At 46.8% G+C, this 17,379-nt stretch overlaps 1 protein-coding gene across 6 annotated transcripts in view; it reads left to right on the top strand.

Moving 5' to 3' along the window:
* The window catches only part of esrrb (estrogen-related receptor beta), a 44,914-nt gene extending 41,758 nt beyond the window's left edge, over positions 1–3,156 (top strand). For all 6 annotated transcript variants that reach the window (XM_047049216.1, XM_047049189.1, XM_047049180.1 and 3 more), the window contains one exon: positions 1,919–3,156. In XM_047049216.1, the coding sequence (XP_046905172.1) occupies positions 1,919–2,163 (245 nt within the window). In that variant the 3' untranslated portion in view covers positions 2,164–3,156. The remainder of the gene's footprint in view (positions 1–1,918) is intronic.
* The last annotated feature ends 14,223 nt before the right edge of the window (positions 3,157–17,379 follow it).

The raw sequence follows: 17,379 nt of genomic DNA, 5'->3' as shown, positions 1-17,379 counted from the left end.
AGTAGAAAAGCGTTGGCTATTTGACCACATTTCCATCTTGTCCTTCCCTGGTCTCTCTGTGTCCCTGGTCTCTGTGTCCCTGTTCTCTCTGTGTCCCTGGTCTCTCTGCGTCCCTGTTCTCTCTGTGTCCCTGGTCTCTCTGCGTCCCTGTGTGCCGTGAAGCTAACGGCTACGTGTGTCACATCAGTCTTCCTTCCTGGCCACTGCTCATCTTCTCTTTTGTTCTCTGTCTCGCCCCATCCCCTCCCTCCCTCTCTCCCGCCTTCCCATCCCAATTCACTTTCCAAAACGACCTACTTCATTTTACCACTGTGGATTCGAAACCGTTAGGGTGAGAAATGTCTCAAGGTCTTGGGAATACAGTTGTTCCAGTCAATGAATTTGGGGCAAAGTCTGAAATCTGTTTTGCCTTTTATTGTCCCGCATGGTGAAATATGCAGCGCCAAGGTGAGACAAGTCAGCCAGCCAATGACACGCTGCCTCTGGAGGGCCAGACACTGGTTAACCACGGAGACAGACACAACCCCACACTATCCCTGAGAGAGGAGGGGAGGAGGGAGAGAGGAGGAGGGAGAAGAGAGGAGAGGAGGGAAAGGAGAGGAGAGGAGGGAGAGGAGAGGAGCAGGAGGGAGAGGAGAGGAGAGGAGGGAGAGTAAAGGAGAGGAGGAGAGGGGGAGGGAGAGGACAGGATGAGGGAGAGGAGAGGAGGAGGGGGAGGAAAGGGGGAGGGAGAGGAGAGGAGCAGGAGGGAGAGGAGAGGACAGGAGGAGAGGGGGAGGGAGAGGAGAGGAGCAGGAGGGAGGGAGAGTACAGGAGGGAGAGGAGAGGAGGAGGGAGAGGAGAGGAGGAGGGAGAGGAGAGGAGAGGAGAGGAGAGGAGAGGAGAGGAGAGGAGAGGAGAGGATAGGGGGAGGGAGAGGACAGAATGAGGGAGAGGAGAGGAGAGGACATGAGCTGAGTGTTTTCAACAGTGCATACAGTTTGATCGTTAGGTCTGCTACTCTGACAAAACAGGCCAGGCAGAAGTAAAGCTTGATCTTTTGTGTGATTTTGATAGATTCTTTCTTACTGGGGCCAGTAAGTTTGTAGTTTCAGGAAGATTCACTCGCAGCCATTTCACTTATGTGGTGTGATTTCCCACAGTAGCATAATCACTAAACATTCACGCATTTGTCGCCCTCTATTCTCATCAGAATCGGTTTTATCAGAACAGAATCTACTTTATTTACCAAGTATGCATACAAACAATAATTATGTTTCTATGAAAAACAAAGACACAAAAAAAACATTGAAGGTAGTTTCATTTGTTTTTCTACGTCAAAGCTAGTTTACACCAATTCCCTGATGGAGTATTTACTAAAAAACAATCCATTGTTGAGCTGTCCTGAGGAACTGTGAGGTGTTTAATGTGTGTTCATTCAGCCGGGATCACATGCTAGTCCTTCCATTGTGTGCTCCAAGAATCTAGAGGACTACATTGATTTTCAGTCTCATTGGTCAAAAGGCCATATGAATATCTCGTCCAGGACATCGGCGGAAAGATATTACTCTTGTTGTTGTTTTTTCACCGTGGCTTCCATCCTTTATCTTGTCTAGTCTCGAATTTATACTGATAATGTGTCCTGTACCTCACTGTACTGATAGAGCAGCACAGATCCAGCAAAATATTTCATTTCATTTTAGGACTGCTGCGTTTTAGAGGACTACCATCTGCCCTTTCTAAATAACAACTCTCTCTCTCTCTCTCTCAGCTCTCACAGTAAATAACTGCATTCTCCTGAAAATTAACTCCATGCCATTCACATGCTTTATATTTTTTGCTGTCCCGTGTGTCATTCTGCTTATCACTCAAAAGAAATGATCCCAGCCTCCTGTCCAGACTGACCCTCCCCCTCCCTCCCTCCCTCTGTCCCTGGCAGACTCCATGCACATAGAGGACGTGGAGGCTGTTCAGAAGCTCCAGGACGCTCTCCACGAGGCCCTGCAGGACTATGAGACGACCCAGCACCAGGAGGACCCTCGGCGGGCAGGAAAGCTGCTCATGACCCTCCCCCTCCTCCGCCAGACGGCCACCAAGGCCGTGCAGCACTTCTACAGCATCAAGGTGCAGGGCAAGGTGCCCATGCACAAACTGTTCCTGGAGATGCTCGAGGCCAAGGTCTGATTGGAGGAGCCGGTTGCCCCGGCGATAGCCACGGCGACGGCCGGAGGCTGACAGAGACTGGATGAACTCAGGAGAGGAATGAGGGAGACTGTGACTGACAGGCAGGACGGAGACACAGCCCCCTCCCAGTCCTCCCCCCCCCCCCCCCCCCCCCCTCCGGGAATCCTGAGAAGAAAAAAAAAGCAAAAATGCAAAACTTGATTATAAGTATAAATATAAAATGATGCAGATTAATTTAAAATATATAAGAAATCCTATGTACAGTGATAATTTTATTGTTTTTGTTTTATGGTCTGTGGTCATACTGTAAAATGAAAATGGATCCCTCATTCTTACTGATATCTTCAGATTGAATAATTGCAGGTTCTTGACTAACAAGAAAGTTGGTTTTCTTTCTCTGAGCATCTCAAAGTGAGGTCCCTGTTTGTGTGACGACAGAAATGTCAGCCACCATGAACACTCTCTTGTTAAACAGTTGTGTTGAATCCTGGACTTTTCCAGGACTTGTATATATTTATTACTGGAAGGACTGAGTGGACAGTTCAAAGTCTGGTGAACTTGTGGCCATTTTCTCTTGTTCTGTTCCTCTGAGGTTAAGAAAAAAAACACACAAAAGAATACAAAAAAATAAACTGAATCTGTTATCTAAATGTGAGCTCTATCGATCTAAATGTCCTTGAATATACCTCTTCAGAGCGGCGAGCCATGTGATTTGTCTCAGCTCAGACAGGAAGGCAACTTGGTCCCATGTTTAACCAAACTAGCATAGGCAGGTAGTTAGTGGTTGTAATCTGTAGTAACACAGCAATAACAGGAGCCGTTAGCCAGCCGCGCTAACACCTCCTCCTCTTCTTCTCTGCTCCTCAACGCTGCTGTCGCTAAAGGACCACGCCAGCTCCTTCGTTGCACTGTAGATCCCCTCCTTTGTTGTTATTTGTTGTTGTTGTTGTCGATGATGTTGTTGACGTCAGCCCCCCCCCCCCCCCCCCCCCCCCCCCCCCCCCCCCCGAAACACCCAAAGTTGGTCACTCGTTCCAGCGGGGGGGAAGTTGACTCCTGGCTACTGAGCGAATGGCCGGATTTGGGCAGAGTGAAAGGAGATCAGTGGGTCTGAGGCGGGGGCATCAAAGGGTTTATGCAGAGTGGCTGAAGTCCAGGAGATTCCTTGTTCAAACAATCACAGACCCATATGTCAAACGCTCTATTTCGGGTGCTTTAAGCCCGTGGTAGACTCGTCCCTCACACACCCAGCAAGGTGCACAGCATCTGCTCTCACTAGTTTAGAAGCCGGCCGTCTTTTTATAGCCGAGCCTGCGTTTGTAGCTTCATCCAGGCGGAGGTGAGCGGCAGGTGCAGGGGCCTGGTGGTGCTGCACGCTGGGTTTATTTTGAACCCAGAGGGAGGTTGTTGCCCCCTTGCTGGAGCACAGTAGACACGTGGAGCCCTGCTTCACCGCATGCCTGCTCCGTGGCTGTGGAGCGCTGTGGAGCGCTGTGGAGGGCTGTGGAGCGCTGTGTCGCTCCCCCCATCGGCAGTGAGACGGGCCTGTATCCAGAGGCCCTCCGCTCTCCTGTGGCGCTCCATGTGAACAGCTATGCAGGCAACAAAGTGTCAGCATGTTTCTGAGGGTATCACTGGCCCCGGGGTGTGTGTCAGGACAAGGTGTGATCTCTGCTGGGAGTGAGGGTGATACGCCAGGAGAGGCCTCCCCCGCTCCCTGTGAACAGGCTGACCTCCACCGTGGTGCATTGTGGGACTTGTAGTTTTTAAATCTAGTCGACAGATGCTGCTCTTGTTTTCTCTGAGGGAGAAAGTGGTGCGGGGTGAGGGGGGGTTTATGTGATGTTATAAATTGTGCCACTGTCACAACAAGATGATACTGTGATCAAAGGAATCCCTGACTTTGCGAAGAGGTCGCTCGCCCCACCCTCAGGCTTGTGATATCATTGGCCAGCGTCCGGCAGAAACCCCTCTTTTACTGCAGCCTGATTGGCCACTTAGTGTGAGATGACAAAACACCCCAGCGCCCAATCACGGAAGCTTGAACTAGCTGCTGTCCACTTAACAGGCTTCACTGTAGAGGGTGACGATGTCACTTCAGTCTGTTAACTGTTGTGCAATACAACAGGGACCAATTCTGACTGAAACCATGCTTGAAGCATGCTTTTACTAGGATTTGGGCAAATTTGAATATCATTTACACTTTTGAAAATTCGCTAATCAGCAATATACATAGATATATATTAGATCAGAACCACACTTGCTTTGATTTCCTATTAATAAGTGCAGTATGAACAATCAAATGGTTTTGCTGAATATCTTTACAACTGGCAGTTTGCAGTTCAAATTCTCCAGATATTGGAAAAACAAATATGGAAATCCAGTCTACTACTTCCCCTGTCTTTTTCTTAGCATTCTGGCACCTTTAGAATACGGAGGTACATGTCTTACCTTACACACTGTGTCTATATAATGTGTGTATATATATATCAGTGTCAATACTGGACAGTATACAGTAGGTTGCAGTTATGCTGTGTTCACACCGAACGCGAAGCGAAGTTTTCGCAAAGCGAGATTACATGTACGCGAATTTGCGCTATTCGCATCTTTCGCGAAAAAATCGCGTGAGACTGTTTCGCGAAAGTTTATCAATGTTGAGATGTCACTGACGTTTTTGAAGAAATGGAGGTCAACAGTATTGTAGCTGTCTGTGGGCATCCTCTGCTATACGACACTACTTTGTATTTGTTTATAGTAGTCGATTAGGACATGGTTGACGCCGAAAAAACGGTTGCCTCCTAGCGATTCACGCGAATAAACACAAATGAACGCAAAGCGAAAATTCGCTTCATTTGCGAACTGGTGTGAACACAGCATTACAGTTCAATACAGCAAGCAGCGCCTTGCTGACTGCTACCTCACTATCACTACTGTCAATACTCTCGATTTGAACACGTACTCATCATCATCATCATCATGACTGTAACATGCCTGAGTCGTCCTTGTTTCTATCAAAGATTTACTGTCTCTGGAAATGCTCCTGCCAAGATATTTGTAATTGTATTCACCAGTTGTCTCTGGTCATCCATATTATCTGTTTGTAAAGGTAGAGCATGCTTAAAGGTGACCTCATGATTTGACCAGCTTTGGGTGTGAGATCCATTTTGGTTATAAAGCGGGTACATGTTTTTACTAACATCAGTGTGTCAGAATTGGTCCCTTAATAATAAATTGCAGAAAAGGAGCTTTAAATGCTTCCTGCTCCTGCAGCCTGAGTATTTATGGTGTGGATTATATCATTTGGCAACAGTGTACATTGATATCTCTGATCGTTGAATCACCAATATCTGTGTAACTTTTATGTTTTGATTTCCAAAAAGGTAAAGAACAAATAATTAAATACTCCTTGAACTCTGTGATTCATTTCAATTCATTTATTATCCTCCTCAAATGTTTAAGATGTGACATAAACTGGGGGGGAAATCACACACAATTTACAGGCTCTGGAGTTGGAATAATTTCTGTTTCAAGAAAACACCAACGATCAAAATGAGATCAGAAGGCTGGAGGCCTTGTTTGTCTGTTCTGTGTGTTTGCTTCATGCCACGTCAGTCAGGCTCCATCTCCCTCCACATGCCTCTTTAATCATTCCACCAGCAGAGTCGCCCCACCACCAACCCCATCCTGTCCTCTGCCTATTTACACAAGCCACAGAGACACCATTCCATGTCTAGTCCATGAGGTTTGCACACACTCTGCGCGCCCAGCTGACAGAGAGCGTTCGGGAGGCATGAGAGAGCATGAAACAGGAGTCCCTGCAGACCGGCTGTTCCAGACACCAACCCCCCCCCCTCCCCCCACCGCAGACAGCTAACTGCCTCCTCAGGGCTGGAAACTGGACGTGAACCATCGAAAATGGATCAGTCACAGAAAACACACAGGCACACTGCCTCTGGCAGGGGAGGGGGGCAGGGGGGTGAGGGATGGGGGGGGGCAGGGGGGTGAGGGATGGGGAGGCAGGGGGGTGAGGGATGGGGGGGCAGGGGAGAAAGAGAGACGGGAAGGGGGGCGGAAGGGATCGGTGGGGGAGGTGGGTGTGCCATCCTTTCAGGAAGCTGAGATTCCTGGGATTTGAGTATTCCCTCCTCTATATAATTATAAGAGGCAATTTCCCTTTTTGAAATAATGTCTGGGTAACCAATTAATTGTAATAATCCTCCATGTTCAGACTATGGTGCTAAGGAGCGTGAGGCTGAAGGAAGGAGAGAGGAGAGTGTGTGGTCTGACGCAGAAGCAGCTCTGGAGGTTTACATGTTCTGGGTTCCACCTCCTGTCCAATGACAGGCAGCGTAACTATCCTCCAACACAGCATGCACAGTGTACACACATACTGTGTATTCATCTAGCATCACAACCCTTCCTGTGGAACGGTTATGCGTTCTTCATGGGTAACAACAGATTTACCTTCTCGTCAGATGTTGAGAAGTCCAAACCCTTTTCATCAGGGCCTCCACATGTCTCATCAGCAGACAATCTCCATGGCGTCTGGATGACGGCTGTGTGTTGCTAAGTGTGTTTCATTATTCTCCGAGCAGTGCTGATGATGTGGAGGGGAAGGATTACGCGTCAGTGGGAGTGATTGGGTTTGAACAGAGCTGCTGCACACACTTTGCATCAACCAAGGGCTCAAATTACACTTAGGTTGAAAACGAAGCACGTAAAAGCCCAGGAGAGCTGGTGGCAGAAATAAAGCATGAGCTCTCACCACCTCCCCCTCCTCCTCCTGCCCCTCCTCTCCCCGCCTCTCTCTTACACACACACACTTTCTCTGTCTCACTCACACCCTTACACACACACTCTCTCTGTCACACACACACTCTCTCCACTTCCTCCTTCTCCGTCTCTCTCTCTCTTACTTTCTATGTTCAACTTCCTCCTCCTGCTCCCCTGTTCATTCTGTCAGGCCTCAGCCCAGTTCACAGCCCTTTCACAGGGGAACTCATTGTGAGAATGATTTTGTTTAGTATATTTATTGCTCCATTTGTGAAATTGGAGGCAACATCAGACAAGCCTATTACTATTCAATAACAGGAGCTGGGCATTTTCACAACCCTGAGGTATCCATGTCCTGGACAGGATGTTACATCACACTCCCCTCACCCTCCGATGCTGAGTGAAGCTGAAGTATTGTTTTATATTTGAAAGGGAAAATGGACAGTTAAAATGTATCAAGAAAGGTTCTGTTTGTTTTTATAGTGTACTCAAAGTGCATGAGACACCAATAAACGAAACGAAGCAGGGCAGCTTGTTCTTGCACTAAAGTCATACGCAGACCTTGCAGTTTGTCATTCAGGGACAGTGAAGAGTGAATACCTGCGGGTGACGTGTCCGTCTCCCAAGCCTGAGTCCTCTACCTGTTACTGAAGGAGAAGATGATCCAGGCAGCTCCTCTGAGCATCTTCTGGACTCAGCTGATCGATAGGCTGTGGACCTGCCGGCGGGCCAAGCAGGAACGCTACTCGGCTGAGATTTCGCCTTCCCCCTCCCTCCCCTTGCATCTTCCCTGTTTTAAGTGCATTTCTCAGGTTACACGCTCTGCTCTGCTCTTAACGGCCGGCCCTGCCTGAGGGAGGGGCTGTTGTGCGCTCTCCCCCGGCCTTCACAGAACCAGCGTCCAAACCAGTGCCGAGATTTGATTTCAAATGTGGGTGGGACATCTTTTTTTATATAATTGAGGATGCAGCCATTAAATGTAATTAGTAAAAAGTGACGGGGCCAGATTATCTGTTTTCAAAAAGTGGGTGGGGACACATGTTTGATGTTACCTCCGCCCCTGCGTCCAGGATGGAGATCTCTGTAGTCCCACTGCGCATCAGGCGGATGGGAAACGTGTCGTACACGGAACAGCGCGTGAGTAGAAGCCTGCGAGCTCAAACGCAACGGCCGTCTCTCGGTCCGCGAGCGCTAACGTGGTTTCTGAAGCGAGCGCTAGCTGAGGTCAGTCACACCAATTGGAGAGAGCTGGCTGAATGGCTCCGTCGGCTCAGCTAATCAACGCTATAGAAATGAAGTGATCCACAACATCCCCGGAGCGTGGTCCCAGAGGAGCGCGTTTAAAGAAGCTCACAGGCGAGGAGCAAGCATGCATGTCCGTCTGGAGTAGAATATTAGGACTCCCGGCAGAGGGGGAAAAATCGTTGCAAAAGCAGCAACAAAACATGTAGTAATTCAATTACATCTTTAGACTAAAACGTTGCAGACCCCACACTCAGAAGTGTTTTGGTGAGCGTGTACACCAACACGTACGCGCACACACGCACGCGCTTACTGATAACCTCACTCGAAGTTGTGTTCCTTCCCTTGAGATTTATATAGCCAGCTGTATCTTTATCGGTGCTGCACCCTGATATGAACCTGCGTGGGGAGCACAAATATTCCCAACTATCTGAAGAACGTATCTTCTATTGCCAGAGCAGAGAACTGCTTTGCGGCGCGAGGCTTCTCTCCTTCTGTTTTATGGCCTCTGCCATGTATTCCCGCTCTCTTATGGGCTTTTCCAATTTAGCCACTGGTTTGGAAATAATGAAGGAAGATAAGGGGCTCTGATAAGCATGAATACGTCCATCACATGGAGAAAAACTCAGTTGCACACAGTGCGGGCTCTCTTCACAGGAATTTAACACAATTGCCCTGATATTAAACACCACTACTGAACATCTATAAACATTAAGCTCGATTTAGACGTTTGTTTTATTTTATAGTGTGTGAAGACAATTGAGCATACCATGTGCGCTATACACAAAGTATTTCAATTTGTGCTATTTACCAGTGAAGGGATCGTTTTCCATGGGGTTTTCACCAGCATTTATTTCTATAGATTTTCCTACGATTTAGATTTTTTTTTAATTCCCTTCTAGATTTAAAAAAATCATAATTTATTTATTCATTCACTATTGCACACACTATGCTTAAATATATGTATTTTTCATTGTCAATCAAACGAAATACTTCTCCATTAATATAAAAATCACACTGTACTTATTCAAAACATATTTTCCAATACAAGCCAACTATCACATTATCAGAGTTCACCATTTTCTCACTGTATCCTCCCTCAATGGCAACACTGCTTTCAGTCTCAGCCACAGTGTGGCTGAGTGTTTGTTGTTGCAGAGGGATTCTCTGTGTGGTGATAGTAGCAGTGACAGGGTGGGGACTGCAGTTTCAGGGGGACAGTTAGGCAGAGTTCAGGCCCCCTCGGAGCCCAGTCCTGGCAGGAAGTGGTCAGCTAGGAGGCCAGGAGGGATGTGACCTTTTCGGCATGTCAACCAAAGGTTAGAAATGTCCACTGGCCTTAAAAGAAAGGTACTTGTTTGCCATAATGGAGGAGGCCCCTGCCGATTCTGACCAGGGAGGAGAGACCAGGTCCAATCCCGGGAGAGTTCTCCCGTCCGCACACACACACACACACACACGCTTACACACACGCTTACACACACACACACTCGCATGCACAGAGCTACACATAGTCTCTCTTCTGTGGTTCTCTTTCCTGTCCTCCTCAAAGTGCTTTGCTTTCTTTTCAAATTATAACACACAGAGAGTATCTATTACAGTAAGATATCTGCAAAGTATCCTGATACAGAAGTAAAACAACATTTATATATATATATTTTTTTTAAACGCCGTATGTGGATGTATTTTGCACGTCAGATTAAGCTTATTAATATTTCATGTAATTTGCGTTTAAGAAGGAAGGCATGTGTCAGATGTTAGAGGATGAGAGACTCTGTGTGATGAACAGAGATAAGCGATCCACTGCATGATACCCAGAGAGTAGATCACCTCATCCTCTTCCAAGATACAGAAAATCTCATAAATATTGGCATGACACTCTGTCTGCTGCCTATAGACATATTGCACATCATATAACACATATGACCGCTCGTAATTCACACATTTATATTCATAAACGTGATTTTGTATTTAAAATACGACTCATAAACCATGATATATGGAAATTGACAGATCATATGTGAATCCTGAATTAAATATGGTATAGATCACCTGCCTCGTGCCCTTCCTCTCCTATCCCCCCGCCTGTGAGAGGAGCCTTGACCATGCAGGTAATTTACTGTGTTATGGGATGGGTGCAAAACATGCAGTAAATAAATAAGAGTCGATCCATTTTATTTTAGGACAGGGGGAGGGTGGCCCTCCTCCCCCAATGTGTCCCTCAGAACGTCCTCCCCTGTCGGAGCACATCCTTATACCACAGGCAGAGGAGGGGGCCACGCGCGGGGCAGCGAGCGGAGGGGGCCACGCGGGGGGCAGCGAGCGGCACTGTTCCGTCCATTTCAATATGGCGTCTGCCTGTGTCGCTGTGGCCTTGGGCTCGGTGGTAACCCCCCCCCTTCAGCTCTCCACTCTCCCTGTCTCCCCCATGTCCTTTTGACCTTGCTCTCAATCACACAGAGACTTAATAAACAGGAAACACACGCACACACACATACAAACACACTCACGCAGACACACACGCATACATACACACTCACAAACCAAAACAGATATATATACCCCCTTGCAGCATGGATATAATTTTGGATCACTCCTAGTTTCAAAATACAGAAAACACTGTTCATAAACACAGCACGGGCACATGAACACAAACAGTAAGCTGACAAACAAACAAACGCACACAAGCAAATTGCATATTGAGTATTGATAATCTTTTTTGATGATCAATTAAGGACCAATATTCACTCTTAAACAATGTTTAACAACAGCTTATTTCACAAAGTTAAAAAAAAAATTTAGTCCCATTTCAGCTCCACCCCATCATCTGACTAAAATGTCTGTGACCCAAAGTTAACAAACAAAAATGTTTCATGCACACAAATGCAATGCTTTCTTTGAAACACCAATAGGTGATTTAAAGCTTCCTAAACGTTCCCCTATCCTCTCAAAGACATTGTCTTAAAGTATCTTTTATACCGTCAATCAGGAAACACACACTGCCCAACACAAAAGATACCTCTGTCAATTCCTGACGTTCGTCAATAGCATCAGTGCCAAGCTTGAGGCCTCTCTGGTGTCTTTGTGTAGTTAAAGCTCACATATTGGCAGCTGGTTTGGGGCATTTTCAATGGAATTAACACTGTCACGACTCAGCTAATGAGAATTGTCAGAGAATAGATTATTCTGAAAAACCCAATGACCACACTGGCATGTCCCATAGCCTTTCCTCTGTCATAGTACAGTTACACGGCACAGATGTATTATGCAAAGGCACGTGACTAAATTAAAGGGGTAGGATATTTCCTGTTATCTGACAACAATTTGACCTCAAGAGGAATACAGTTATTGTTTTTCTCTCATTGATGTCAAGTCCTAGACTGAAAACCGAAAGACTGAAAAATCATTGTGTCTCTGGACTTCATTTGAAGATGTTTCCATTATTACATCCATATCCCAGCTCTGGTGACAGACAGACAGCTTTTTAAAAGTTTACTGGCCCATGAATCATGATTAAAACCTCTCCAATGAATCTCTTTATTGTTGTTGCTGTTTCTCTCCTGTAGTTTCACTGTCGTGAGTGAGTGTGTGTGTTTGTCTGTGTGTGTGTGTGTGTGTGATTGAGGGGGTAAAAGAGGCTTAATAAGAGAGAGAGAGAGAGAGAGAGAGAGAGGGAGAGAGGGAGAGAGAGAGAGAAACACAGAGAGAGAGAGAGAGAGAGAGAGAGAGAGAGAGAGAGAGAGAGAGAGAGAGAGAGAGAGAGAGAGAGAGAGAGAGAGAGAGAGGATGAGGAGGAGGAGAGGGAGAGGAGGAGAGGGAGAGGAGGAGATGGGTGTCAAGCAAAAGCAAAGGGAATATCACACAATTCTCTTTATGCATTATTGTAATTAGATTTCCCATGATAGCTCAATTAAGTCACATAGCTCAAGGGAGAATAGTGTTTTGTGGTTTGACTTTCTCTCACAAGGGGTCCAGTCTGTTAAGTAAGAAAGAAGAACACGGCTATTAATATGGTCACTATATCAATTAATGGAACACATCGTTTAGGCCCCGCAGGTTAGGTGAGAAACATGAGCATTGTTTCTGCCACTTCCTCGGGCTCGGCTCAAGGACAGGTAAAGGTAGTCTCTCCCCCTCTCTGCCTCCAAAGCACCGTGAGAGATGAAGGACGTTGGCCAGCGAGACGAGGACAGGCTTTTAAAGTAATGTATTCTAATGAGAAGAGCTCCATCTATGGACCACCTGTTGAACTGCATTTCATGTCGGAGCACCGCTTTGCCAAGAATATGACTCCATCCGACTTCGAAGCCATGGGTTAAGGTGAGGTAAAATACACAAAAAGACCAATAACAAAATGTAACGATATACACCGGACATAGTGCTTCTCTTGAAATTCCTTTACTTGATAAACAAACCGTTTTCGATTTGTTAGTCTTCGAGCTTAACTGGGCAATTGTGGTTATTTATTTGAGTGAATCACAACAAACGTGAATATATTTGGAGGAATTGCATGTCATGTCCGGTGACAAAGGGAGATTCAGCACTTTTCATGATATGTGGTTACATTACTGCTCCCAAGGCTGGCATCGAGTTAAAATGCCCGAGTAACATTTCCTTTTATTTATATCCGTAGACCTTGGCTGAAATAAATGAGTTGAGACAAGTGTGAGGAGCCGATGTTACGAACAATTTCTTCCTGACAACGGGAAACGAGTATGCGCGAGACATTCAACTCTTTCACTGCCAGTGCCTGTCAGACGGCCCCGGTAAGGCGTGAGGTCTTTTAAAAAGATTCAATGTCGGCAGGAAAAAAATGCATCAACGTGAAAGTCGTTGAGTCATTATCTTAAATCTTAACTATCCTCCTGGATGAAAGTGTGAGAGACAGCCGTATCTGTCAGAGGTCGGTGAGAGATGCTTTATTCTCTGTGTACAGTGAACGAAGCCCCTCTCACGGTGAGATTAGCAGTCCGATCCGTGGACTAGCGGTGCTCTGCAGGGGTCATTCCTGCAGCCTGCCTTCAATTTACGGCCTCTTTTAATATTCTGTCATAGTTAAACATTTTATTGCTCGTTTTTATGGCCATATCCTTATGTCCCAAGCTTATGAACTTTTCTATGCAAATCACTCACTTCTGCCTAACATCTAGTCAAAAGACACGATGGCGTCTCCTGGTTTCCCTTTGTTGTGGAGGGCAATTGGTTGTCTCGGCGCCCCGAGTAGCCTACAGCACCCGCGGAATGAATTGGCAAGACCCATCCAACACATTTCTCCATCACATTATCTTTGCCTTCATTACGCTATTTGATGGTCTTGTCAGCTATATTGAATTAAAGTCCACCATTTAGCCCATTCCTGCCGGCACACAGAAGAGGGCGAGTGTAGAGATCAAGGGAAAGGTGCCAGCTTCAGACATAAGGAATTACTGAGATCACCTCCATTCCTTACGCTTGACCGAGAGATACTGGAAAAAGGGTCAGAGATTTACTGTTCAGTACTGTGGATTTCTGTGGTAAGAACACCGGGAAGAGAAAAAAAATCTAAAGTAAAACTTTAATTGTCTTGAGGTTAATCACTTTTTACATTCTGTTGCTGTTAGCTGGGACAGGCGGCTCGTGAGCTGAACATATGTACTCGCATCACCTCCGCATTTTCAGACTCATCCGCTCTCGTTCTTGTTTTCGTTCCTTCTCCCCCTTTGCAGCTTGACAAGTGAGTGGCGACGGAGAGAGGAGGGAGCGAGGGGGAAAAAAGGGTTGAGTGGGTAGATTTACGACTATGGATCAGCCACTTTGGGCGAGGGTTTATGAATACGTTTAGATTTTGTCCTCTGGCTGGCTGTGCCGTCCGAGAGCTCTGCAGAGCATAGCGGGAGTGTGGCTAGGCTACAAGGCGCTGCTGTCTGCAATGTGTTCATCTGCTGTGGTATGGATCCTCAGGCCAGCCAGGGGAGTGGGAGAGGGGGGGAGGGAGAGAGAGACGAGCCAAGGAGATAAATAGATACAGAGAGAGAATGCTGCCAAGGGACTGACCAGTGGCCAGAGGCCTGGGCTGGGCCATTGTCCTGGTGCCATGGTGACTGGGAGTGATCAATATTACATTAGTACTATCACGCTATATGCATCCTCTGCCTCCTCTCTCTCTCTGTTTCTCTATCTCTCCCTCTTTCTATACCTCCCTCTCTCTCTGGTACTCTATCTTTCTCTCTGTCTCTCTCCGTCTCCCTCTTTCTCTCAATCTCCCTCTCTCTTTGGGACACTCTTTGTCTCTCTTTGTCTCTCTATCTCTCCCTGTCTCTTTGGTAGTCTATCTCTCTCTCTCCCCCTCTCTCTCTTTATTGCACGCGCTCCTGTGTGCCATCTTGTGCAGGTCTTTGTAAGTTATTTGATTGGAGCAGGTGCTTTGAGCAGAGAGCCAGCCAGGACAGGGGTACTTGTGGATATGCAGGGGTGGGCTCTAAGTGCTCCTGAATGGTCCTAATGAAGGTGGCAAATGGAGACATAAAGAGGGAACTGGGACACTTTTCACTTTGGTCTGACATACCGTCGCTGCCCCCCACAGCCCTTGAGGGGGCGTTTGGAGAGGGTGCAACCATGCTTCACATCCTCCTCCCTCTCCTCAGACTAATTGTTGAAGATACTGACCTTGGAGAAGGGAGGAAACGAGGCAGGGAGGCGGAGTGAGGGGTTGAGAGGGGCCCTGCGTAGAGAATATACGCCGGTCACTTGACCTCTGGAGAATCCATTCCCTCTTCAAACCCTAACCCTTTGACAGAATCCCTTGGTGGTACACACACAGGACCGCCGCTCGCCCGCGGAGGAAGTCTGGTGCGGCGCGATCGAAAGGGAAGTCACACAAATCAGAAGGCGTCAATGAACATGGCATCATAACTACCAGGATCAATCACTCCATTTTCATGCCTCGTTCCCAGAGTCCACGTCATTGATCGGAGCCTCCCCACACCGCATTATTGGACGGGGCCAGAGAGTGGAGGGTCTTGCGCACACACACACACACACACACCCCCCCCCCTGGCCCTCAGCCCCTGTGCCTCGCCCTGACCCCGATCCATGTTAGACAAGTTCACCATCCTGTTCTCTCTCAAGCCCCAGTCAATGGGTGTCGATACGTCGGATTGGCTGGGCGACAGGGCCTGGGAGAGGAGTCGATGAGGGGCTGATAAGCGAGAGGCTGCTTTGTTTTAGTAATGACGGCTTAAACGAACCGACGCCCCTCCTATAACTTGTCGCCGCACCTCAAACACAACTAAACATCAATACCGGGGCTGGACACTAACCTTCTATCAGTCTGAACTGGTAGATCAGTAATGCTGCATGTTCACAACGATATTAACGAAAATATATTTTAGCTACATCCCCACAGCTGTATCTAAAGTATTCCCTAGTACGCCATCTTGTGATGGATGACACATTGCGTGGTGTGCAGGTTCCTTTGTTACAAGTGGCAGGACAGGTCTCAGAAGATTGTTTGTAGGATTCCCAGCAGATCTGGGATCTTAACAGAATGGTGCTGAGCTCAAATCCCAGGTGGAGCGAGATGCGATGGTGCAGAATCTACAGGGATTTATCGAGCAACAGTCAGGGGAACAGGGAAGCTGCATAGCCGTGGTGTTTTGGTCTTTAAAATGGTTCCTTTTATTTTTCAAGCTGATTAACTGCTGGGTTAATGATATTTTATAATGTTACATTAACACTTTAACGATTTAATACTCTTGGTTCTGCACTGTAATATCCAAAGTTCATTAGAAATGAATCATGCCTGCAGTGCTGATGGTGCAGTGCTCATTACGTTTGTTGTAATTATGATCTACTTTTCACATGTAGACAAGTAGTTAGAAAATAGTAGTGATAGTCTGTCCTCTTATCAAACATACACAGTCATGTGAACACACAACACTTTGTGACACAAACAGACAAAACTGAAGACGTACAGAAAGAAAAAACAAGACATGATTTTTGGACTTTCATTGATTCAGTTCTTTGCTGCCTGTGGTTGGTTTTCTGTCTCCCGACCTCTGACCTTGACCTCTGTTGTCCCCTGTCCCTGACTCCTGTTGACCCCTGACCCAGACTCTGTCCCCTTGACCCCTGACCCTGTCCCCCTGACCCTGTCTCTGTACGTACAGATCATATGGAGGAAAGACCCAGACAGTCATGTTCAATACGGTTCGTTGCTTCTGTTGATGTTTGGGTGTTTTCCTCCGCTTCCTCCCTGGCTCTCTCACAGCCAGAAAACAACTGACTCTCCACAGAGCCCTCTCCTCACGCGACAGACCTTTTATGGCCTGACAGTTGCACTATACCTCCGCAATTACTTTTCAATTAGCGCGATGAACATTTCCAACACTGCGGCGCAATTATTTTATAGCCCAGTGTCTTAGCACATTAAAGGGGCTACCAACAGCACGGGAGTGATAAACCGTCTGGCCGGGCTCCCAAAGAGATAGAGCACACTTAATGGAGTGAAAAAGTAAAAGCAATTAATGTCACATTAATATAATGATAATAATGCCTTCCCTTGCAGCCGTGGAGAGCTGGGGAACTGGGAAGCGGGGCAGGGCTACTATGCCTGGTTGTCTGCTGTTGAGGGTGCAGGAGAGGGGGACAGCCTGCGTATGGTACCCCTAAAAACATCACCTGAATTGGGGAGGAATTCCAGCAGGCAGGTGTTGTTGAAAAGGTGTTTTACTGTCCAACAGGAAGAAGTGAGAAAATGATGAGCGTGGAATGATAACAGGTCCAGTCTGAGTTATGTGAAATATGACGTACACCACAGGTGAATATGAATGAAGAAGACGGTACAATTTCGGTGGAAAATTGTGAGGTGTGCCTGCGTTGGTTGCAGCTGTAAAAACGTTTTTTTTTTTTATTGTATCACCTCCAAACCTATTGTTTAAACTAATATATCAAACATCTAAACATTTACAAAAAGACAATATTGGTGGGTGGTAGAATACATTGAAAGGAACTGTTGCTGCCAAATCAGTTGATTCACAATAGGATTTATCATTCGAAGGCGGAGGGGGATATCCATAGAGATATCTCACCTTTCAAACAGCCTGGAGGATGAAGAACCGCCATCTAGCGATCATTAGGATACGTGTCAGTAATGTCACTGTCTGAAGACTCAGGGGTCATGTGGCCGGATATCCGCCCTATAAGTAGGGAGAACCACCTTGC

Source organism: Hypomesus transpacificus, chromosome 3 (genome assembly GCF_021917145.1).
Source record: "Hypomesus transpacificus isolate Combined female chromosome 3, fHypTra1, whole genome shotgun sequence".
Lineage (NCBI taxonomy): Eukaryota > Metazoa > Chordata > Actinopteri > Osmeriformes > Osmeridae > Hypomesus > Hypomesus transpacificus.
The sequence above is the reverse complement of the archived record's forward strand: the minus strand, read 5'-3'. Positions and strand labels throughout refer to the sequence as shown.